The sequence below is a fragment of the Acinonyx jubatus genome, chromosome C1 (assembly GCF_027475565.1).
Source record: "Acinonyx jubatus isolate Ajub_Pintada_27869175 chromosome C1, VMU_Ajub_asm_v1.0, whole genome shotgun sequence".
NCBI lineage: Eukaryota > Metazoa > Chordata > Mammalia > Carnivora > Felidae > Acinonyx > Acinonyx jubatus.
In genome coordinates this window covers 928564-952236 of record NC_069381.1, presented here as the reverse complement: position 1 = coordinate 952236, position 23673 = coordinate 928564, and the positions used below count along the sequence as shown (strand labels likewise).

Below are 23673 nucleotides of genomic sequence, written 5' to 3'. Positions count from 1 at the left end.
CTCGGAGCCTCCTCCTGGCAGGCAGGCGTCTGGGCGCTGAGGGCAGCCTCGGGTGCTGCCCTGATGCTCGGTGACCTGAGGCTCTGGCAGGAGTCCCTGGGGCACGCGCAGGACCCACCTACCTCAATCACAGGACCCAGAACAAAGAATGGGAGGGCATCTTCGTGACCACCGCCAGCACCCCACCAGGAAGGCAGATGCGGGCGGGACAGGCGCCGTGCCGCTGAGCCCAGCCAGGGTCCTCCGTCGGCCGGACCGCCGAGCGCCTCCCTGGGAGGAAGGGCCTGGGCCGGCCAGATGGCCCGAAGACTGAGCTGGCCCCCGTGTCCACGCACACCGCCGGGGCCCCGGGACACAGGCTGACCAGGTAGTGCTGACCACGTGGGCGCCAGGGAGAAGAGAAGCTGGAGCGGGGAGGCTCAGATGTGGGCACGAGACTCGAGGCGCTGGGGGCCGGATGCCACCTGGAGCACCGACAGCGGGCAGGGGCCCCGGAAGGCGCGTCCCCAGAGGAAATGCCCAGACCACGAACTGCCCTTTTCCTCCTGACAATCTCCCGAGCAACTTGGAAACCCAGCCGCTTTGGGGAGGAGCGCTTTCTTTGTTCCTCCGTGAGGGGCCTCGCTCTCAGCACGCCGTGGGCGCCGCCTCCTGCACCAATCTGCCCCGTTCACAAGCAGCGCGTCCTCCCCCCGAGCGCGCCCGGCCTGCCACTGTGGCCACCAAACCACAGGCGGACCATCCATGCCTCGAGAGCTGACCACACACCAGGAAAGGGCTCCCACCAGGAAAGCAGAAGCAGGCCAACAGGACAGCCCGAGTCCCGGACGGTCAGGACGCAGAGCTGGACCATCACAGAACCAAAGGGGCTCTGCAAGGCAAGCCAGAGAATGTCACGGACTGTGTGAAACAGGAACACTGGGCACACGGCACGCCTCCGGGGACGGTGTGGCCGGGGGCCTGCGATCCGGGGGCGATGTGCACGGACCCCTGGTGACCAACAAAGCAGCAGCCCAAGACCCCAGGGGAAGAGTTCCCACCCACCAGGCACCGCAGGCCAGGGCACATGACCCTATCTGCACCGTGGCTCAGGCGGGGCACGGGGACACCACACTAATGGGTGGGGAGCGCAGGGGAACGGGGACAGAGCTTTCCACGGGCAGGAGAGTGAAGGCGACCACTGTCGAGCTTTCAGAAGCGCGACAGCAACAGTTAAGTCAGCGACGGCAGGAGTTAAGTCGAGGCTGAGAAGAGCGAGGGGAGCTGGGGGACCACTGAAGAGCAGAAGGCTCGGAAGAGGTGACACGCTGAGACTCCGCCACAGTCACCGCCGTGTCCCCCAAGGGGCCGGCACGGGCACGCACCTGCGTGATGCTTTCACGTAGGAGGGGGTCCCTGGGGCCACACAGCCTAGTGCAGCCAGGCTCTCTCGCCAGAGACGGGGTCCAAACAGGGGCTGCTGCTCCAGATGGGGGGGGGGGGACGATGGCAAAGGGAAGCACCCCAAAACTGCATCAGGTAGAACATTCCGAGGACCTGTGGCTTCCGTGGGAGGAGGCTGCACAGGACGTGGAGGGCACAGGCGTGTCCAGAGAGAGACGTGGCGATAAACATGGGGACCGGGGCACCCCCCCGTCCGCCCTTGGTGCCCTGACACAGGCCTACACTCAGGAGTCCCCCACAGAGCAGGCCGGGGTCCCACACCCACACAGTCTGACCTGCCCAGGGACCCGGGGGGTCCAGGAGGTACTGGGCCCCAAGTGGGTGCTGAGGCAGCAAAGGAGCACGCGGGGAGGCCAGGGAGCAGCGAGTCGGCTCATCTCTACCCGCCTACAGTGTCCATACCTGTCTACACTGCATCCATACACACCCACACCTGTCCACCCTTATCCACATGGCCTCAGCACCTGTCCACACCTGTCCACACAGCACCGTGCCCATCCATGCCGGCGGCACCGAGGAGGAAGCCAGGAGTCCTGGTCTCCAGCTGCAAGCCTCTCTCACAGCAGGATCCCCCCACCCCCCACCCGCTCTGGCAGGCGCTGCACTTTCTCTTGTGCTTTGGTTAAAATAACCCATCACGCATTTCTGTGCCAAACCGGGTCTCCAGACGCTGGAGCAGCAGGGCGGCGCCTGGGCTCCCCCACTCGGAGGGGAGCGTGGCTGCGTTTCCCACGCACAGACCAGAGAGACAAGAGCGTGAGGGGCACGGGTCTGGGGGCCCCTCGTTTAAGATGTCAGATCTGTTTAATGTCCTGGCTGGGGCTGAAATCCAGTCCCCCCCCCCCCCCCGACTCCCACGCATCAGCCAGCCCCCAGCTCCTCACAATCTGAGCATCTTGAAAATCAGGGCCTTGGCTTCCTCAGATGAGCCATCGTGTAATGCTAAAAAATAATTAAATTTAAAAGTTCCCTGTGTACAAGAACAGACCAGCTAAAACCCATGAATAAATTATGTCTATTTTGTTTGCTTGCGGGAACATCGATGTGGCGTTCCAGAAGGTTTCCTTCTTAAATAAACTGGCAGGACTTCCAGTCCACCTGACCCCACGGCTTCCTTAAAATCCAAAAGCTGGGAAAATGAAGTTGGTTTTCATTCACCTGTGACTTACGCTTACAGGGGCCCAGCACTTGCTGCCAGAGGGGAGGAGGGCAGGTAGAGGACCAACCATTCAGACCACGTGTTTGCTCCGGCAGGGGGGTCCAGGGCCTCCTGCCCCAGGCAGGACGGCGGCGGCCTCCCCCTCTTCGTGCTGAACTGGGTCTCCCCGTGTGTGGCATTATCCCAGGAAGCACTGGGGACTGTCACTGTTGCCCTCACACAGAGGGGGCCAGAGACCCCAGCTGGGCTGGGCTGTTCGAACTTTTCCGGTTCTCATAGGGATTCACTTGGTGCAGGGAAACGTGCTGGGGGCGGGGGGAGGGGGCTGAAATAACCGAGCTTGCTGGGGAGGGCTGGGCACAGACCCAGTGACAGGCTAGGCTGGAGCCCCACAAGTGTCCGGGGGAGAAATGAAATGCAGGCCAACAACTCACTGCACTGCTGGTGGTGAGGAGGGGATCAATCCACTTACCTCCCTCAGGGCGCTTCTCAAACAATGGTCTCTGCTCGACACAAGCCTTTTTCCTTCGGCGTGAGTTTTTCTGCTATATAAATAATCCGATTAAAGGTCTGAACAACATCAAAAGAAAGCAGAAGAGGAGGAAAACAGTCACCCACGCTCAGCGCCGACACCGCGGACGCTCACGTGTTCTCCGCCCCGGAAGACAATGCCTTCAGAAGTTTCCTGCTTCTTCCACATGTTAAGAGCAGTGAGATCCAACAGACCAGGAAAAGATCAACACGGTGAGTGGTCCGTCACCAAAACCCAACCAGGAAAACTCAACAATAAAAAAGGAAACACTCGATTCAAAATGGGCAAAGGACTTGAATAGACATTTCTCCAATGAAGACACATGGCCGGTACACGTAAGATGCTCAATGTCACTAATTATTAGGGAAACGCAAATCAAAACCACAAGAGACCATCTCACGCCCATTACAGTGTCTACTATAAATACACAGCAAATAACTGTGTTCCTGAAAATATGGTGAACCCGGAACTCTGAACACTGTGAGTGGGAGTGCAAGATAGCGTAGCCTCTGTGGAAAAGAGTTCAGCTTTAAATAAATTAAAAATTTAAAAGCACCTGGGTGGCTCAGTCTGTCGAGAGTTTGACTCTTGATTTCCACTCACGTCATGATCTCATGGTTCATGAGATCGAGCCCCACATCTGGCTCTGTGCCGAGCATACAGCCTGCTTGGGATTCTCTCTCTCCCTCTGTCTCTGCCCCTCCTCCTGCTCATTGTCTCCCCCTCTCTCTCTCAAAATAAATAAACATTTATAAAAAATAATAATAAAAACAAAAACAGAATTACCCTATGATCCAGCAAGTCCACTTCTGGGTATGTGCCCCAAAGAACAGAGAGCAGGGTCTTAAGGGGACATCTGTACCCCTGTGTTCACAGCAGCCAACAGGTGGCAGCAGCCCAGGTGTCCCAATGGATGAGTGGATAAACCAAATGTAGCATAAACATAATGTGGAATATTATTCAGCCTTAAAAAGGAAGGGAATTCCGGCACCTGCTACAACATCAATGAGTCTTGAGAACAGAACGCTGAGTGAGGAAAGCCAGTCACAAAAGGACAAATACTGTGTGACTCTACAGAGTTGGCAAATCCAGAAGAGACAGGGGGCGGGGGCATGCGGGGTGACGGAGGTAGTGTTTAATGGGGGCAGAGTCTCAGTTTGGGAAGATGGAAAGTTCTAGACATGGATGGTGGGGTTGGGTGCACAACAATGGGAATGTACTTAAAAATGGTTAAAATGGTATGTTTTATATTATGTGTATTTTGCTACAATTAAAAGAACCACAAAAAACAATGGTGAGCCATAATTGTCTGACCATTATTTAAATATATCCATATCAAGGCACCTGGGTGGCTCAGTCAGTTAAGCGTCTGACTCTTGGTTTTGGCTCAAGGCATGATCTCACAGTTTGTGGGTTCGAGCTCATGTCAGGCTCAGTGCAGAGCCTGCTTGGGATTCTCCACCCCCCCTGCCCCCGACTCATATTTTCTCTCCCTCTCAAATAAATAAACTTTAAAAACAAAATAAAATTGGGGCGCCTGGGTGGCTCAGTAGGTTAAGCGTCTGACTTCGGCTCAGGTCATGATCTCACGGTCCGTGAGTTCGAGCCCCGCGTCAGGCTCTGTGCTGACGGCTCAGAGCCTGGAGCCTGCTTCGGATTCTGTGTCTCCCTCTCTCTCTGACCCTCCCCCATTCATGCTCTGTCTCTCTCTGTCTCAAAAATAAATAAACATTTAAAAAAATTAAAAAAATAAAATAAAATAAAATAAAATACCCAAATCGTGGTACATTTGGCAGGTTTTGAAAGTGGTATTCACTAAGTGTATTCAATAATATCTCAGATCATCATACCAAGAAAAATGAGGTTCTGCAAATTGTACAGAAAGTTAAATTAATATGGTTAAAATATTTGTATGGAAAAAAGTCCAAAAACAAGCTAAATGTTAAAAGCAAAAATGACAGCTCCTCCCACAGCCAGGTCACTGGTGTCATGGATGGGCTCTGAGACCCTTCCCCTGATGCTAGGAGGCAAAGGCCGTCACTCTGGTCACACCAGGTCTCAAGAACAGAACCACAGACACGGGGACAGGGACCCGCATGCGATGAACACTCAGAGCTTCGTTTCTCCATGTGAAGTACCGCCCCCCCCATGGCCCCGAGAAGCACTGTGGGTCCATCCTTTCTGCCAACGCGCCCACTCGCGGTCACCACTGTCCCTCCGGAGACAGTCCCTGCTGGGGGGAGATACTGTGACGGCTCCCAGACAGCTGAGCTGTACATGTGACCCCAGGCTGCTCAGGGTTCCCGCAGCCTGACCCAGAGAGGGGAGGTGACATTCCACGCAGGCCGCAGGCAGTGCCAACGACGCAGCCTCCCCACCCCCCACCAGTCCCGGGATATGGGGACCTTTGGGAACCCCCTCGACGGGAGCAGGGGGAGTTGAGTCATGAGATCCATTGCTGTACTGAGGGACAGCTTCACTGAAATTTGTTTCGTAAACGCCCATGGGGGCCACAAGGGTGGGGTGAGCTTTCGTGTAGGGGGAGGCCTTTGAGCAGAGACTGGGGAGGGAAGGATGGTGTGGAAGGGGGATGGGGAGAAGGGGATGGGGGAGGGACGGGTAGAGAGGGGAAGAGGGAAGGGGGAGGGGGAAGGGGGAGGGTTGGAGGAAAGGATGCGGGAGGAGGGAAGGAGGGAAGGAGGGGAATGGGGAAAGGGGAGGGGTGGAAAGGATGAGGGAGGGGAGAGGAGAGGGGGTAGGGGGATGGGGAGGGGTGGTGAGAAGGATGGGGGAGGGGTGGAGACGATGAAGGAGGGGAGAGGAGGGGGTGGGGGAGGGGGAGGGGTGGAGAGAAGGATGGGAAGGAGGAGAGGGGACGGGGAGAGGGGGAGGGGTGGAAGCACACAGGGAGACAGTACAGGGACTGGGGGAGGCAGACAGACCCTGAGGACGGCTGTCCAGGCACAGGGAAGCGGAGCCTGGGCCAGGTAGATGAGGAAACAGGAGAGTGACCTTCCAGGTCACCCAGCGCGAGGCGGCAGAACCTGGATGGCATCTACGACGAAGCGCCCCCCACCCCCTCCCGGGGTGGGCAGAGAAAGCAGCTATTCAGAGCCAGCCCTGCTCCGGCCCGAACAAAGGACGCCCTCACACCAAGCGTCCAGGCGGCCGACACGTGCCAGTCACCAGGCAGCCTGCCCCTCACGCCTGTCCCTGGGCCCCACCTCGAGGCGGGACGGGGCTCCGGGCCCCGTGCCTGAGCTGAGCCGGCCGGCCACCTGCAAGACCCTGTCCCCTCTCACACGATGGAAGAAAGCCCCTCCCAGCTTCTTCCAGTCACGGTGCATCCCTCTGACCACATAACACACCGCTTGAATATCTTGTTTTACTCCTGGGGAGACGCAACATCAACACCTTCCGCACGGTGGATAAGGCCCAAATAGGTCCTGCAGAAACGAGGGCGCCATCGACACCCCCGCGAGCGGAGGCCTCCCCAGAGGCGCCTTGGCCGTGAGGGCCACCCGGCAGCCGGGACACCGTCCACAGGTGCCAGCGGTCGGCTCTGTCCGCGGGGCTGGCCTCTTCCCAGCTGTCCGCACGGGGACAAAGCCGCCTCAGCCCCGCCCGCCAGGGCTCCTGCGTGCTGGGGCCCAGGAGAAAGCGCTCTAGGTCCGTCGCACACACAGCCAACGCCTCTGAACCACACACCGAAATGGCTAAGCCGTGCCTGCGAGAATGACCAAATTCCAGAGCTCTCACACCAAAACCTGGGACCACGAGGAGCAGAAGCGTCACTGCCAGTGGGAACGCGACACGCTGCAGCCATTCTGGGGACCGGTTTGGCGGTTTCATGGAAAGTTAGACGTGGGGCGCCCGGGCGGCTCAGTCGGTGAAGCGTCCGACTTCAGCTCAGGTCATGATCTCACAGTCGGTGAGTTCGAGCCCCACGTCAGGCTCTGTGCTGACAGCTCAGAGCCTGGAGCCTGTTTCGGATGCTGTGTCTCCCTTGCTCTCTGCCCCTCCCCCACTCTCTCTTTTTTTCTCTCTCTCTCTCTCTCAAAAATAAAACATTAAAAAACTGTTTACAAAAATGAACTAGGGGCGCCTGGGGGCTCAGTCGGTTAAGCGTCCGACTTGGGCTCAGGTCATGATCTCACGGTTTGTGAGTTCGAGCCCCGCGTCGGGCTCTGTGCTGACAGCTCAGAGCCTGGAGCCTGTTTCAGATTCTGTGTCTCCCTCTCTCTCTGCCCCTCCCCCACTCATGCTCGCTCGCGCCCGCTCGCTCTCTCTCTTTCTCAAAAATACAGAAACATCAACAAAGCTGAACATACTCTTTCCATGCGATCCAGCGGTCACACTCCTCAGGATTTACCCAAAGGAACTGAACGCTTCCGTCCACATGGAACCCGGCACACGGAGGCCTACAGCAGCTTCGCTGATCACTGCCCAAACGTGGAACCAACCACAACATCTTTCAGCAGGTGATGGATAAATTAACTGCGGCACACTCAGACAATGGGTGTTATTCAGCACCAACAACAAATGAGCTCTCAAGCCATGAAAACACAGAGGAGCCTTGAATGCATGTCACTAAGTGAAAGGAGCCAATCTGAAGGCTACACACTGTAGGATTCCAACTATGTGACGTTCTGGAAAAGGCAAAACCATGGAGACGGTAAAGAGATCAGTGGTGGCCAGGGATTGGGAGAGGGAGGGGTGAGCAGGTGGAGAACTTACAGGGCAGCGAAGTCCCTGTAAGATACCACGATGGTGGACACATGTCCTCACGATGTGTAAACCCTCACATCGTACGACGCCGAGAGTAGCCCCAACGTTAACTGTGGACGGTGATGTAACAGGTCCCTACAGGCTCATGGACGGTCGCGGAGGCTCAGACAGTGGGGCAGGCTGTGCGTGTGTGGGTGCTGGAGACATACGGGAATGATTGCTCTGCGAACCGAAATAGCTCTAAAACAATAAAAGCTTCATCAAAAGAATCATTTAAAAAAGATTAAGTGAGGGGCGCCTGGGTGGCCCAGCCGGTTAAGCGACTGACTCTTGATCTTGGCTTGGGTCTGGACCTCAGGGTTGTTAAGTTCAAGCTCCGCTTCGGGCTGCATGCTGGGCACGGAGCCTACTTAAGAACAAACAAGCAAGTAAGCAAATAGTAAGTAAGTAATAAAAAAGGTTAAGTGGTAAATTTTATATCAGGTGAGTTTTTAAAACCATAATTACCAGGGAAGACGCGTGAGGGGAGGGTGGCGGGATGCGGGCATCTCGCTGTCTGCCAAGACGCTCTGCATGGCCAACGATCCCCACCCACCTGCCTCCCGGTCTCGAAGCACAAGCAGTTATTCTGAAGAAGAAGGACAGCGAATGATGACGGCGAGCGGCGTGACCTAGAACACGGGGGCGGCACCACCCATGGTGGCCGGGTGACACCAAATCGGGCCCGACACCTCACACACCTGCAGGGCTTTACGACGTGGGTGCAGAGAACGTAACATTCACACGATGGGTGCCTCCAACGAGGGCTCTGACGACAACATAATGGGGCAAGCTCACCCCAAAGAGCAGTGAGACTGGTCCTCCCCAAGGGGACCCAGAGCACTCTGAGGCCCGACCCACCTCAGACGAAAGCAATGGGCTGAGATTCTCCCCAAATTTCAAAACACTCCTCAACAGTTATGCGGCACAACCAGTAATAATCAGGAGGCTGGAAAAGAAAGGGTTTCGTAAGTGGCAAGAAGTAAAATTCTGTCAACCAAAGGACAGGGGCACGGAGGTGACGGTCACTGAGGCTTCTCTATAGAAAATACCGGAAAGCTGCCGTGAGAAGGCCGAGTGTTGACCCTTCGAAAATACTGGTGAGAAAGAAGTCTAGAATCGTACCCAGCGGGTGTTTACTGCAGGGTGTAAGTTGCGTTCTTTTTGTGGATTTGGGGGTACTTGTGGCGATCGTCGGTATTTAATTCATCATTTACTTTGATCTCTGTTCTCCTTCTAAAGACACAAACATGATCCTTTTACTAAAACGGTGGCCGAGGGTCAGACATTAACAAGGGCATACACACACGGAGACCCTTCGTAGGAGAACACGCTCTCACGCTCCCGTGTTCACGAAGAGACACACGGGAGCGATGGAACCGCCTAACGGGGACTGAGCAACCTTTTCATGCAGTTTTTGTTTCTGGATCAGGTTAATGGTTTATACAACCCACACGTATGAGAAACGAGGATGCCAGAAATGCCCTAAACTACACGACCAGGAAAAACATAAACCCAAGCGACGGCCAGGCTGACACCAGCTCCGGGACAACCCCTGAAAACGTGTGCCCGGGCGGGCACACAAAGTGCAGGGAACAGAGGCACAGAAGCCCCGACCCGCGCGCAGAGGCCTTGGCTCTGGCCACCAGATCTGGACCCCTCGTGTCTGCCTATGCGGGCTGCACGGCGGGGGCAGGGCTGGGGCTGGGGGCTGCGTGGGGTCGGGGGCTTCCTGAGGAACACCGCCCCGGGCTGGCCTGCAGAATGAGTGGGGGTCCCGGAAGCAACTGGGCCAGGAAGCAGCAAAATGCTCAAAAACTCGGAAACGTCAGAGCCCGCGGAGCCCGCTGACCCCGCGGTCGGATGTGGGAGGCTTTGAGCCTGAGTATCAATCACAACACAAGTGGAGTTTCATACACTCGAGTGTTAGGAAACCCTCCAGTCCGTGTGGGTCCTGCACATGTTTTTGTAACCAGGCTGGGGAGGAGGCGCTCTCCCCGCAGCATGATGCCAGCCAGTGCGGGGGAAGGGTCCCCGGCATCCCAGCACCTGAGTCTGGCAAAGCCACCAGTCGATGCCGAAACCGTCTGCGAGGCCCTCGTGCTTGAATGGAAACCACCAGCGCATCGGCCGGGAGCATCTGCAGATACTAAAGTGTTTTCAAAAAAGTACAATGAACAAAAACCTGGTTTGGCGAAGACTGGGGGTTTCGGCCCCTGCCGCTGGCCGGCCGCAGGACCACAGGGATGGCCGCCCCTCGGAGCCCGGTTCTGAAGGTCTGCGGACACATCTGGCAAAATGCCACCGCAAAGGCGCCCCAGGTGTTGGCTAAGAATCCCCAGAGGCTGTGGGAACACAGGCCAACTCCAAGTCCTCATCTTCACTTCAAATATGCAAAAAAAAAAAAAAAAAAATCAAAAATCAAAAATATCATCGATGAAGTTTTCGTTAGAAAAACACCATCCAAGGAAGTACAATTTAAGGGCCGGCTGGCAAGACCCACAGGCGCAGCGACGAGGACCTGCCTCTCCCTCAGGACCTTCCTGCTACTCCCACGACCCCGCCCTCCTGCCACGCTGCAGTGCCCACCTGAGCTGGTTCAGACGGCCCGGGGGCACCTCTGTGCACTCACCTGGCTCCCTCATCGCTGGCCCAGCCCCACCTAGACTCACAGGGCAGGGTGGGGAGAGCCCACAGCAGGCTCAGGCCGGTCACCGTGGGGTGCAAGCCCCACACCTGTGAAAGGCCCCGCCTCCAGTGCCTGGCCCCACATCTGACCTCCACTTGGTGACGCAGTGCAGCCATACAGGCCTGACTCTGAGTGGCCTGCGTGGCAGGGCACCCAGAGGTAGTGGACCCCGAATGTCCTCAGCACAGACAGCAGGGCTGCAGACCAGCCAGCCACACGTGTCCTACCATGGCGGGGGGGTGGGGGGGGCAGGGGTAGCTGGCTAAGCCCGGTGAGGCCCGGGGACAGACCCCAGGGTACCGGGAGCCCTGCTGGAGAGCCCTGGGTACAAGCTATCCCCACAGTTAGACCGTCTCTGCCTCCTTCAATCTCAACGGGGTGGAGGGGTTCCCTGAGCCTCTCTGGGAGAGCCACACAGCTCAGGGACGTTACCGGACGAGCAGAGACTGGTGCCACAAAGCACGCTTGGGTCACGAACACCCTAAAATCAAGACAGACCGAAGGATTTTAACCTAAGATTCAGTTTCCGAGTCCGCGTGGCAACTGACCTGTAAGAAACAACCACTTTGTGCACGTGTATCTGAAAAGGCTATTAAAACCCTCCAAATTGTTTGATATGCTAACTTTCCCCCTGCGTTTCAGTGAAGGGCTGACCTCGAAGCAGATGGGCGTATCCAGCCAGCTGCCCCGCGCCCGACGGCGCCCGACATCACCGAGGTTGGCAGTGGAGTGGCCACCCTCACCCTCAAGGTTTTGTTTTGTTTTTTTGGACAGGAGTCATTAGAATTAAATTTAAATTTTGTCATTAACATTCCTTATGTTAACATGTAACAGGCTTAAAACGCTTGAATGAATTACTATTTCCCTTTCTAAGTTTCAAATGCAGTCAATGCTAGATGAAGACCACATATCCAAAGGTCTCAGATCCTCAGGTTTTCGTGAGTGTGAGGAGGGTGCTGCGGCTGCTGACCAGGGCGGCAGGTGGGCCAACGGGGCCGGGGACTGGAATTGGAAAGGAGGGGTCCACGCGGCCCCTCCCTCGAGACAGCGCGTTCTCCCTAAGTCCTGTCCCTCCAGGGTCCCAGGGCAGGGTCCAGTCCAAGACCCACACGCTTGCAGAGAGTGAGGTGGGACAGAAGCATGTAGGACTGGTGTCACTATCTCCATGTCACTTCACCGGCAGCCCTATTAAGATAGAAGGAGGGGGCGCCCGGGGGGCTCAGTCAGCTGAGCGTCTGACTTCATTCAGCTCAGGTCATGATCTCACAGTTCGTGGGTTCGAGCCCCGCGTTGGGCTCTGTGCTGACAGCTCAGAGCCTGGAGCCTGCTTTGGATTCTGTCTCCCCTCTGTCTCTGCCCCTCCCCTGCTCACACTCTTTCTCTGTCTCTCAAAGGTAAATAAACATTAAAAAAATAAGAATAATAAAAAAGACATGAGAGAAGAGGAGAGCGGAGGGGATGTGAGAGGCCAGCATGCATACATAGCGTGCTGTCCCTCCAGTGCTGCCTCCAGGGTGCGCTGCCCCAGAGGCTGTTGTCACCAGGCCCGCCATCACACGTTATGGGCCCTGCGCTGAAGGGGGACAGCCCAGGGCCAATCGGAAAGGTGTCCTTTTCAGAGCTGCGGTGACCAGCCCACCAGGACCTGGTCACCTGTCACCTCCCCGACCTCCTTCTCGACGGGGGAAGCCCCTCTCCAGGGACACCTGCAGGGCTGTGCCCAGCTCTCAGGAGCCAGTCGTGCCTTCAGCGAAGTCCTGGTGGTAGCTTGGAATCCGTCCAGGTGGGAGTGTCTACACCCGACCAACAGGGAAAGAGACAAACCAGGTCGGCCCTGTCCTTTCCCCAGAGAGCGGGCGGCTGAACGTTCCCAGCACACCACTGCTTCTATCACAGGATCAACTAATCTCAGATCCACAAAATGATCAGCCGTGGTCTCCATACCAGTTCATGTTCCTTCCTGGCTAAGGTAAGCGAAACATTACCGGATCTGCAGACGGTCAGACAGATGCTTGAAAGATGCACGTTACCAAGTCTGCCCTGAATGGCCGCTCGGGGAGCCCCCCAAGCCCCTGCCGCGCATGTTTCCGCCTCATGACAGGCACAGCGCCGGAGTGGAGACAAGGCGCCCAGGACGGGTGGGGCAGGTGGGAGCACCTTCCCCGGTGCAACGACGCAGTGTCCAGCTGGGGACTTCAGTTGGAACCACGACAACCTTGATCAAGCCTGTTTTAATGTCACCGTGGAACAGAATCACGCGATGGAAGAGAAGTGAGCAGGCTTACAAAGCAGAAGCGTCCCCATCAAAGCTTAGCTGCTCTGTCCAGGACTGAACTACCGTGAAGGCTGATCAGGGCACCGCCTTGGTCTCCTGAGACTAAGCAAAAAGTGCCATGTGTCCCCGAGAAGCTCCAGAGGTAAAGGGACGTGAGGGAGAGCCTGTGTCCGGGGCGGGCGACTGGGCAGTGTGTCTGGGCCTGTGGGTCCAGGCCCGGCTCCTCCTCCGTCCTGGCTGGAAGGGGGCGCAGAGATCCCCCTCCTTGCCTGCCCCCTGGGGGCCGCAGGAGCACCCTCCCAGGCCCTCATCGCTCCCTGGGGCCAACTCGCAGCAACGAGAACAGTGCCAGCTGTGACACCCGCACCCATGAGCCCACACTGACCGAGACAGATGTTGGTGTAGAAATAAACAGAGCCAAGAGTCAACCCTCGGTGCGGAACCCAGGTAATTCATACAGACGTCCCTCAGAGAGGGGGTGTGCCTCCCTGCCCTCAGGTGTGGACTGTGCAGTGACATCCCTCCCAAGAGGGAGCAGGGTCGGCGGCAGACACAGCCCAGCCGGGTGATCGGGGCCACAGCACAGAGACAGGCCATGTTGGGAGTGGGGACCGGTGATTTGATGAGAGACCGCTCTGCCTCTGGGGTTTCCTCCCCAAAACCCACACCCTGGTCCAACCACGAGAAAAACACCCGAGAAACACAAATCAAGAGACGCTGTGACCAGCAAAACACCTGACCAGCAACCGTCAAAAACGCCGCGGTCATCCAGAAAAAGCAAAGTCTGAGAAACTGTCACAGCTCAGAGGAGCCCACGGAGATGGGGGAGCTAAGTGCCCGTCGTGTGGGGTCAGAAAGAGGATATGGAGGAAAATGAAGAAAATCTGGATGAAGTGTGGACCTTAGCTAACGGTAACCTATTGAAATTGGTTAATTCCCTGCAACACACACACCAACGCAGGCGTCAGTAACGGGAGAACTACGGTACTCTGTGCTACCTTCCGAGTTCTCTGAAAATCCACAAGTGCTGTAAAAAATAAAGTCTATTCACACACACACACGCACACCCGTGTGGCCGAAACGCCTGGGTGTCCACCCAGCTGCACCTTCTCAAATCCACTCAGGGGCAGGGGTGTGAGAGTCACCACCAGCCGACAAAGGAAAATGAGTCAAAGCCGCTCCTGGCAGGCCCTGGCCTCGTCCTGGTCCCGTGGTGATTCAGGGCCCTCGGGACGCGCTGATGATGCACAGCATCCACGCACGCCCACGTCCGTCGTGAAGACGTCTCTGACCCCAGTCCTCCTGCATAATTTAGCCTCAGGAAGGTATAATCTAGATGGTGTCCAGGTAAACACAGCAGCAGGGACACAACTATTTACTCACATTCCCTCCCAAGACCAAAGCCAGAGGGAGGAAAACACTGATAAAAAGAGCAGCAAAGGAAGGAGCAGCCCTACGTGGGGACCTGGAAAGCAGAAGGCCCGGCAGTCAGCAGGGCACCGGGCGGAACGGGACGCCAAAAAGCCCCCAAAAAGCCCGGGAGTCCAAAGCTCCACGTGCCAGGGAGTGGGGTGCCCACGGCGCAGGCTCCCAACCTCTAAAGGGGAGGCCCCGTCCTCACCCGGCGCAGCGGGCAGACCATGGGCTCAGCCTGGGGGATGGCGGCGTCCCCTCACCCAGGTGGGGCACCCCGGCCCCTGCCCAGGAAGGGTGCCCCCCTGGCCACCATACTCCGGCCTCCCCCAGCTCTGCAGTGCCCCCCATATCAACACAGGCAGACAACGAAAGGTCACCCAGGGGCTGCGGAAAGCTTCCCGGGCCAAAACGAAGGGAGGAAGAGAACTTTGGCGGAAACAGAGCCGTGTCGGGAGCCAAATGAAACAGCGGACGAGACTTCACCACTAACGCAACTGCACAACTGTCATTCCTGTCTGTCACCACTCCGAGCTCACACCGCGCTGCCCTGACTCCCCCAGTCTTCGCGGTGATGGGGAGTCACGCCCAGGGTCTGGACCACAGGGTGGACGGGGCTGTGACCTCGGTCATGTGGCTGGCAAGGGGCAGAGTGGGCCCTTGCACTGCAGCAAAGAGCATAAACCCGGGCCCAGCCGTGGGGCACAAGTCTCAGTTCCGTGTGGCTGTGATTTGGGAAAATCGTTGACCTCTCTCTGCCTCAGGTGCCGTTGTCACAGGATGGAGACAACAGTGTATCCTTCACTGGGCCATCGTGAGGGTGACTCCAGCTCATACGTGGGAGCCTTGAACCAGCACAGTGCTCGAGAACGTGCACAATTACATCATGGGGGCCCTTGCCATAATTAATAACCTCAAACAAATGATGTGATCTCCCACCTCTGAAACAAGAGAAGGTTACTATTTTAAAAAGGAACTTTCCAGGGCACGTGGGTAACTCAGTTGAGCATCTGACTCCTGATTTCAGCTTGAGGTATTGAGCCCTATGTCAGGCTCCGCGCCTGTTATTAAAAAAATAACAACAACAGAAAAAAAAAGAAACAAACAAACTTTCAGGACACAAAAAAGAGCTCTTGGAAACTAAAAACTAAGGACAAGACAACACACTTAAAGATGGTTAAGACATGAAATATGGAAGATATCTCCTAGAAAATAAAACTTCTCCTAGAAGTGGAAAATAGACAAGAAAATTAGAGAATCAGTCTAAGAGTGCCAATGAATGACCCACAGTAGCTCCAGGAAAAGATGATAGCATGAGAGGAAATCATCAACGAAATAAATAAAGCCTCCCATGCCTGAATGTCTTCAGTTTCCATACGGGAACTTCCCAGCACAAGAGACAAAAAAGGCCACATAAAGACACATCGTAATGAAACCTGAAAACACTGAAGACAAAGAAAAGGTCCTAGACACTTTCAGGAGAAAAGAAAACACACACACACACACACACACACACACACACACACACACGTCAAAATGGTTCTTGACTTCTCAATTGTACTGGAAGCTAGAAGATGCTGGCGCAAGCCCTTCAAAGCTCTGGAAGGGGTGCCTGGGGGCTCAGTCGGTTAAGCATCCGACTTCAGCTCAGGTCATGATCTCGCAGTCCTTGAGTTTGAGCCCCGCGTCGGACTCTGTGCTGACAGCTTGGAGCCTGGAGCCTGCTTCGGATTCTGGGTCTCCCTCTCTCTCTGCCCCTCCCCTGCTTGCGCTCTGTCTCTCAAAAATGAATAAACATTAAAAAAGCTCTGAGAAAGGGGCACCTGGGTGGCTCAGTCAGTAAGTTGTCTGACTCTTGATTTTGGCTCAGGTCATGATCTCAGGGTTCGTGAGATCGACCCCCGTCAGGTTCCACCCTGAGAGTGTGGGGCCTGCTTGGGATACTCTCTCTCCCTCTCTCTCTGTCCCTGCCCTGCTTGCTCTTGCTCTCGCTCAAAATAAATAGATAAAAAAAATTAAAATGCTTGGGGAAAACGGTTTCCAATACGGGATTCTATACCTAGCTCAACTATCATGAGAAGTACGGTTAGCACAAAAGCACTTGTAAACCAGATCTCAAAACATCTACTTCCAGGCTGCCTTTCTCAGAAAGTCTGTGAAGGATGTCTGAACCAGAGATTAAGCCAAGAGAGGGGATGGTGGGGCCAGGGACGGAGGAAGCAGGCAAAGAAGAGGGGCAAGGGGTTACCCAGGATGATGGCAGAAGAGGCCCCAGGACAGACTGTGCCAAGGCCCTGGAGGCACCAGAAGGGATATGGTGCAGACATCAAGGGGGTGGGGGCTACCCTGCTGGAAAAATTACATGCAAATTTGAGATAAGACTTCTAGAAAACTCCATGAAAAAAAGGCAATTATTATTTCCAAGAAAAACTAAAAGTTGTACCAAAAAAATGTAATTCTAGTGGCTCATGACTATCTTTGGAATCCGCCATAATGTGAACACTCAGTGATTAAACAATAAATGGTGATCTAACACTATTTTGGGGGCAGAAGAAGGGAGAACTGACCTATTCCAGAGACAGAGGGGAACAGGTAATGTCCCAAACAGAACAGTCTAGAAACAGCAGCATAAACGTGTTATTTAGAAATCTGGAAATAAGTGCCAAGAACCCGCTCAGATTGAAAGTGAGCTCCTCCAGGAGGTGGAAGGGGCAGAGATACCTGTTCTGTCCTTTTAAACCACAAAGGACTATTCAACACCTTAAGACAGAAATATATCAAACTCAAAATCAAATCCAAAATATGAGAATAACATACAATACAAACTTTATACACAAGCCTTTAGCGGTAACGGCATGGTTCCCTCACCAAGACAAGGCACGTCCAACCTATGCCCGACGTGACTTTGTTCAGTTCCTTCCACAATCCCAGCTCACAAATGGGTAAACAGAGGCACGGCATCAGGGTGCCATCAGGGGCCAAGTGAACAGGCAGCCCTGGTGGGCGCCGACCACCCACCCACTCTCCACCTGGGGCCCTTCACCCCGGTGACGCTCCATATTGCTACAAATCAAATCATTTTAAATTTCCCAGAAGAGAAGTCAAAAAAGCAAACTGAAAACACACACACACACACACACACACACACACACACACTCAAACCACCAAACTGAACAATAAAACAAATTCCGGGTCCCCTCCACCCACCGACATCGTGGATACTATCTCTCGTTCACCCAGCGAACGCGCAGGCAGCAGCGTGAGGCTGGGTCAGCAGGAGTCTCTGTCCGACTGCACGCAGAGCGCCTTTGAAAGATTCCTTAGCTGTCAGCTAGGCATTCCTGCCTCTCCTGGTTCTGAACCTTGCTCAGGGGAAGTGGCAGAGCTGCCGGGTCACAGTCCGGCTGCCTGGGGTGGGGACAAATCGGCCGGGTCATCCTGGAGGCCTCAAAGACACAGAAGGAGACACAGAGACCAGTCGTAGATGAAGTGCCCTACTCTACCTATTTAGGATAATCCTAAAAATAAGCTGCCACTCCAAATACACCTGTGGGGGTTGTGCGGCGCTGTCTTCCGTGCTGTAACTTTATTACCAAAAACAGTCTCAACGCTGGATGAGAAATTGGTTCAGAAGGCTTACTTTGCTTTTCTGTCCCTCCCATAAAGCAACACACACTTACAGAGTGGGCTCCCTGGGCCTAGAGCTGGGACCCCACAGGAACACAAAAGGCCCATCCAACTCTTAGGGGCAGTGGTTGTGGGGACAGTGGCCCTAAGTGCCACTCACTCTGCAAGAGCAAGGGAAACGGCACAAGCAAAGGCCCTGTGGCAGCAGGGATTAATTAAGCAAGACCAGCCAGACCCACCCAGACCCTGGCCCCTAAACTCTTTGCCGTGAGCAAGGAAGGGGGAGGCACAAAAAGTAAACTTTCTCGGGATGCCTGGGTGGCTCAGTCAGTTAAGGGTCTGACTTCGGCTCAGGTCACGATCTCACGGTTCATGGGTTCGAGCCCCACGTCGGCTCGTCAGGTCCTGCGCTGACAGCTCAGAGCCTGGAGCTGCTTCGGATGCTCTTCGGCTGTCTCCCTCTCTCTCTGCCCCTCCCCCACTCGCACTCTATCTCTCTCCATCTCTCATAAATGAATAAACATTTAAAAAATTAAAAAAAAAAAAAAACCTTTGTTCGTTGGATATAAACACCAAAGACACGTCAAACCTGGAATAGAGGTTTATCCTCAGTAGGACTGGGCTGGCTCCCCCTCTCCCCAGGAGAGCGTGTCCCTGAAACAGCTCCCAGTCCTGGGAAAGGAAACCCCTTTGGCCTGCTCTTTGGACCCTCAGGAGTCTGGAGCCTGACCCCAGGCACGCGCCGCCCTGAGCGCCGACCTGGTGGCTCGACCCACAGGGGCTCAGTCTGTAACATCTGGGTGGTCAGACGAGATGTGGCCTTTGCCACTACACAAACAGCAGAGGGGACAAGGCAGGAATATGGACGGCTTCAGGGACAGGGAGTGCCCACTGGAACTACGGACAAGCCCACGTCCGCACCACGGTGACACCTGACAGGAGGGACTGAGGGAGGCAACCACCGTGCGGAGGGAACCGTCCAGGGCTCTCGGCTGCTCTGGGTGACCGACTGGTGTCCAGGCGGCCGAGAGCCGATGTCTGGAAGGTCAGCAGGACCACACTCTCCGCAGAGTTGGGCAAACGGCACACACAACTCCTTTCGTGACTGTCAGCGGCTCTGAACTTTGTGATGGCACCTTGTCGGCGGCTGACGCGCTAAGACAGGAGGGATACGAGACCCCACGCAGATTTGACCAGGACAGACACAGGTGAAACACAGCCCAGACCCCTCTGACGGCAGCAACACACACTGGGGTCTTTTGGGGGGTTCGCTCCCCCAACCTGTCCCTGCTCTTTGGCTCTGACCAAACCCTGTTGAGGCCCCGGAAGCCACCTGCTCAGGCCCAGCTCCGGGTCCCCCCGCAATGGGTCAGCACCGTGAGGGTTCACATCGGCCGCACACTAGCAGCACGTGACCACACGGAAGGAAAGAGGCCAAGATGTCCCAGACATCCCAAGAAACTATGACACAGCTAATTTCTCCTCATTGGCAAGCACACACGTGAGCCGACACCCCTGCTCCCTCTCCTCTCCCACGCACCCATCAGCACACCCTGAATTTCCTAATTCAAGGACCAAAACTAACGAGTTACCCCTGTGACCCGGGCTGGCAGCACAGAGACGATCCCTCCTGCTCCTGGGGGAGGGGTGGGCTTGCTCAGAGGCCTCCCCATCACCCCGGCACCGTCCACACGAGGGGCCATCCCATCCACCCCGGCAGCCCGTCCCCCCAGGCCGTCAGCTCCCTGCCAGCCCCAGGGGGGGGGGGTGCCTGCTGTGGTTGTTTTCTGGGTTTTTGTTGTTGTTGTTGTTGTTGTTTTTTACAAAAACACCTTGCAAAATGGACGTCAGAAATCACCCCCATTCCCACATCCCCACCAGCAACCGAGCGGCCCCTAGGCGCATCTGGGTCTACCTCCGACCATCTCAGCACGGAAAACCGGACGCTGGCCCCACACTCATCGCCGAAACCCGAGGACCCCGCTGGAGCGAGCCGGGCACGTCAACACCGGCCGAGCCGCCCAGGCTCCGACACGACGCTGTCGTCAACGCGAACACGGGGCCGGGACCGGCAGGGGCACGCACAGCGGGAGCAGCCCTGCGGGGCCCGGTGCGGGGAGGCAGGTGCTGGCCGCGGCCGGGGGCGGCGGCGGCCCCGCGGACCCCTCGCCCGCAGCGATGCGGAGGGAGCAGCCGGCGGCGCTCACGCACGGTCACGGCGGACTGGAGTCGCCCGGACGAGCCCCCCCGCCGCAGCCACGCTCCCCGCGGCCAGAGCCCCCCGAGGACCGCGAGGCCGTTCATCTCCCGGGGCCGCCCGGCCGCGCTGACAGGCCGCGCGTCGCTTCCCGGGGATACGTTTCCTTCCGGCACCCCCCGCGTCGGCAGCTCCTCCGGGGCCTGTCAGCTCGGAAACAGGAGCCTCCGGCCGCCCGGCCGCCGCATCCCCGGCGCCCGTGGCTGGAACATCTGTGCGGCGCCGAGGCTGCGGGCCAGGCCGCCGGCCGGGACCCAGCCGCCGGGCAGCATCGCCGCCTCGCGCGGGGCCTGCAGCCCCGGACAGAAAGGCACAAGCGATGTGCATTACTCACCGGGCTTTCTTCCCCCCCCTGCTCGGCACAGGGTTCTTTATGCTCTACGGAGCTGCGGGCGTGAAGGGAGGCATCTTCCTAACCCTCCCTGCGCCGGCGCTGCCCTCCGCTCCCCTCCGGGCCCACCGCGGGCAGGGTGCGCTCAACGGCGAGGAGCAGGTATTTAAAGGCAGGCTGGCGGGCCGTCCCCCGCCTCTCACATCCCTGCCTCCTCGTGTCTCCAGGCCGGGTGGTACCCGGCTCCCCTGGGAAGCTGGGGCCGGCAGCTGAGGCACCAACTAAAACACGGCCTGGATACCGAGGAGCTGACGTCACATGAAAACAAGCATCTCTGCATTAGGACGGTCCTGAAAGAGGACGCGGGGCAGCGGCCACAAGGAGGGCAGCTCGGCCTCAGAGCCTTTGGAGTGCAGTGTCCGTGGGGACAGGGCCCAGGCGGCTGTGCCCCCCCCCCCCAGGTCAGGCCCCCGGGCAGGGTGCGGGAAAACAGGGGCCTTTTGAGTGCGAGTGACCCGCCCCCCCACCGCCCCGCCGGGTCCAGAGACTCAGAACGCGTCCCGAGGCCTGGGTGCCGTGGCCCCAGAAGGGAAGGGGGACAGAAGCCACGGTCCCGGCCATCGTGGCTACAGGGGAGCCCACCCCCAATTCCCTCCAATTCCCAAAAACCCCAGGAAAAAGACACTGTCAGCCTACGCCGGGGAGCTCGTCCAGCCTGCCTGGAGTCATTGGACTTGCAATGACCCTCCATGGCTGGGATTCACGCTGGGGGGCTGGGGGCTCAGGGGGCACCTCTCCCCTACCGAGCACCAAAACACACCCTGCCCGGGACCTGCACACGCCTGGTTCGAACACCCCCACCCACCACTTACAAGCAGGCGCCGGGGCTCCCACATCTGTGCTCGCTCCTGCACACGAACAGACTCAGGGCCAAAGCTCTGGGTTCAAATTCCAGCCCCGTCAGTCGCTCACAGTGGGGCCTGAAGTCACTTGGGGGCTCCAATCACCCTGCCGCTGAGTGGCCACGGGAAGGCATTTCACACACCGCGAGCCGTGAAGGTAACACTGAGGCTCCCCCCGAGGCCCAGGGCCCCCGAGTCTCCACCACAGGGAGCGAGGGCTAGGGGACACAGGCTCGGGGCTCCAAGCATCAAGTTAAGAATGGCTTGTAATTTCTCAAGAACGTGGCATTTACACAAAACACGCATTTGAGAAATTTCAGCCCTTGTGGCTCATCTGTCTAAGGCAGCTGAGGCGCTGGGGCACAGACCGCTTGATTACTACCTGGCCTTTCCAGAAAGTGTGCAGACCCCTGGCTGAGACTACAAAGTCGTAAAGTAACTGAACCACCACGTCTACACATGGCTCAGCGGGAAACCCCAACGTAGCCCAAGTCCACCGCAAGCAAAGCCTTGAGCTTTAGGGCACAGCCCGTCCTCCAGCCAAGCGTACACTTCAATCCGGACCAGAACATCCAGTTTCGAAGATCTCAGAAAACCCAGGCTCAACTGGCCGGCTGCTAATTCTATCTAACGGAAGCCCGAAGCCGGTACTAGTTGGATGACTAGCTTTGAGTTTGTTGCAAGTAATTGGAGACAAAGGTGAATGAAACACCATTTTTATGAAAACAATAGACACACCTATAAATAGCAGGGAATGGGCATATTCCAGAAGGACTATGCGCCTGAGGGCTTCAGCCCCCAAGTCCCTGCTCCACCAACTGGTCCAACCTAGAGCCCCTCACCCCTGGGCTCTTCCCTCCTCCCAGTACTGCTGACAACCCTCCTGCAGGGCCAAACGCACCCACAACCACCTGCAGGGCCCTAATACACCTGACCAGCTGGGCGGGCTGGGGGTGGGGGCAAGCTGGCCTCGCCGCAGACTCAGCTCGTTCCTGGAGCCCCCACGCAGCCCCACGAGGTGGCCACTAGTACAGACCCCTTTACAGGGAAAGGAAGCCCAGGGAGGCACACCCACCCGCCTGAAGCCACACAGCAGGCTCACCTCGGAGCTGAGGGTTGGACCAGCAGCACTGTGAGCACCCGCGTGTTACACCCACCACCTTCTCCGGTCTCCCGAACACACTTCTTACACCACAGACTCTACGCCCGGCCGGTGGGTGGGTCACGCCCAGCCAAGTCCCCCTCCCAGAGTAACCCTGCCTCCAGGCAGCCGTCCAGCCTCAGGGAAGCTTCTAGCCAGACTGTGCCCTGGGCCATGGGCGGGGCAGGCAGGAGCCAGAGAGCAGGGCCAGGGGAGTGAGGCTGGGCCTGGCCCGGGGGTCCTGCCACGGCCCAGCAAGAGGTTCTCTGCCACCCCCTTCCCGTCACCACAGCTCTTCCCCACCAGCCCCAACCCAGCCCCTATTTTGGGGCCACTGCTCCTCTGAGCCTCTGGACAGATGTGCCCAGGTGAGCCCAGCATCCCCCCACACAGGTCAGCAACATCTGTCAGCCTGTGTCAGGACACCCGCCTTTAACATCTCAGTCTCAGGCTGTGGAAACCTTCTTCCCGGGAGTGGAAGTGGAAATGGCCTGGGGCTGGGCCTGTTACCACCCGCCCCACAGCAGCTGGTAGGAGGAGGACTTCAAAAGCTCCCAAACGCCTGGGGCTCCCGACAGGTGAGGAAGCCTGTCCCAGCCCACAGGGCAGCAGACAAAGGGCAGATAAAGGCAAGCTCACATCATCGTCCTGGCCAACCCCAGACCCACAGGGTCACGCTGGGGGGTGGGTCTGACCTCTCAGGGTCCTGACCCAGATACAACCTCCCTTCAACCCCAGAGGCCTTGCCCCGGGGGCCAGGCTCAGGCCCAGAAGCCACTTCTGCTGCCCCTGCCCAAGAAGGGAGCCTGTCTACAGGGCCCAGTCCAGCTCTAAGTCAGGCGAGACTCCTCCTCCTCCAGGAAGCCCCCTTGGGGCATCACAGAGGCCCCGGCCGGGAGCCTCTCTCACTGTCAGGATGGGCCCCTCTTGTTAACGGCATTGAAGTCCACCACCTGGGCCTCAGTCCTCTACGGACATGCTGAATAAGCACTTACTGAGCACATACAATCCCATCACTCGCGTTGTTTTACAGACAGAGGCGGAGTCACAGACACTCGGGGGAGGAGCTGGAGGGAAGAGGCAGCGCCCACCCCCAGGAGCCAAGAGTCCGAAGGCGCCCTCTTGGAGCCCCCTGCT

General features: G+C 57.2%; 1 protein-coding gene across 3 annotated transcripts in view; it reads right to left on the bottom strand.

Moving 5' to 3' along the window:
• Nucleotides 1-23673, bottom strand: part of PRKCZ (protein kinase C zeta) — a 97406-nt gene that overhangs the window by 58399 nt on the left and 15334 nt on the right. The window contains exon 1 of one of the 3 annotated variants that reach the window (XM_053205559.1): nt 20497-20758. The exons of 1 other annotated variant lie outside the window; for it this stretch is intronic. Coding sequence is in view for 1 of the 2 variants with exons in the window: in XM_027060688.2 (XP_026916489.2) it covers nt 19821-19830 (10 nt within the window). In the remaining variant the exon portion in view is untranslated. Of the gene's footprint in view, nt 1-19820; nt 19974-20496; nt 20759-23673 lie in introns of those variants that run through there. One more of the 3 variants, XM_027060688.2, reaches the window with a different exon arrangement.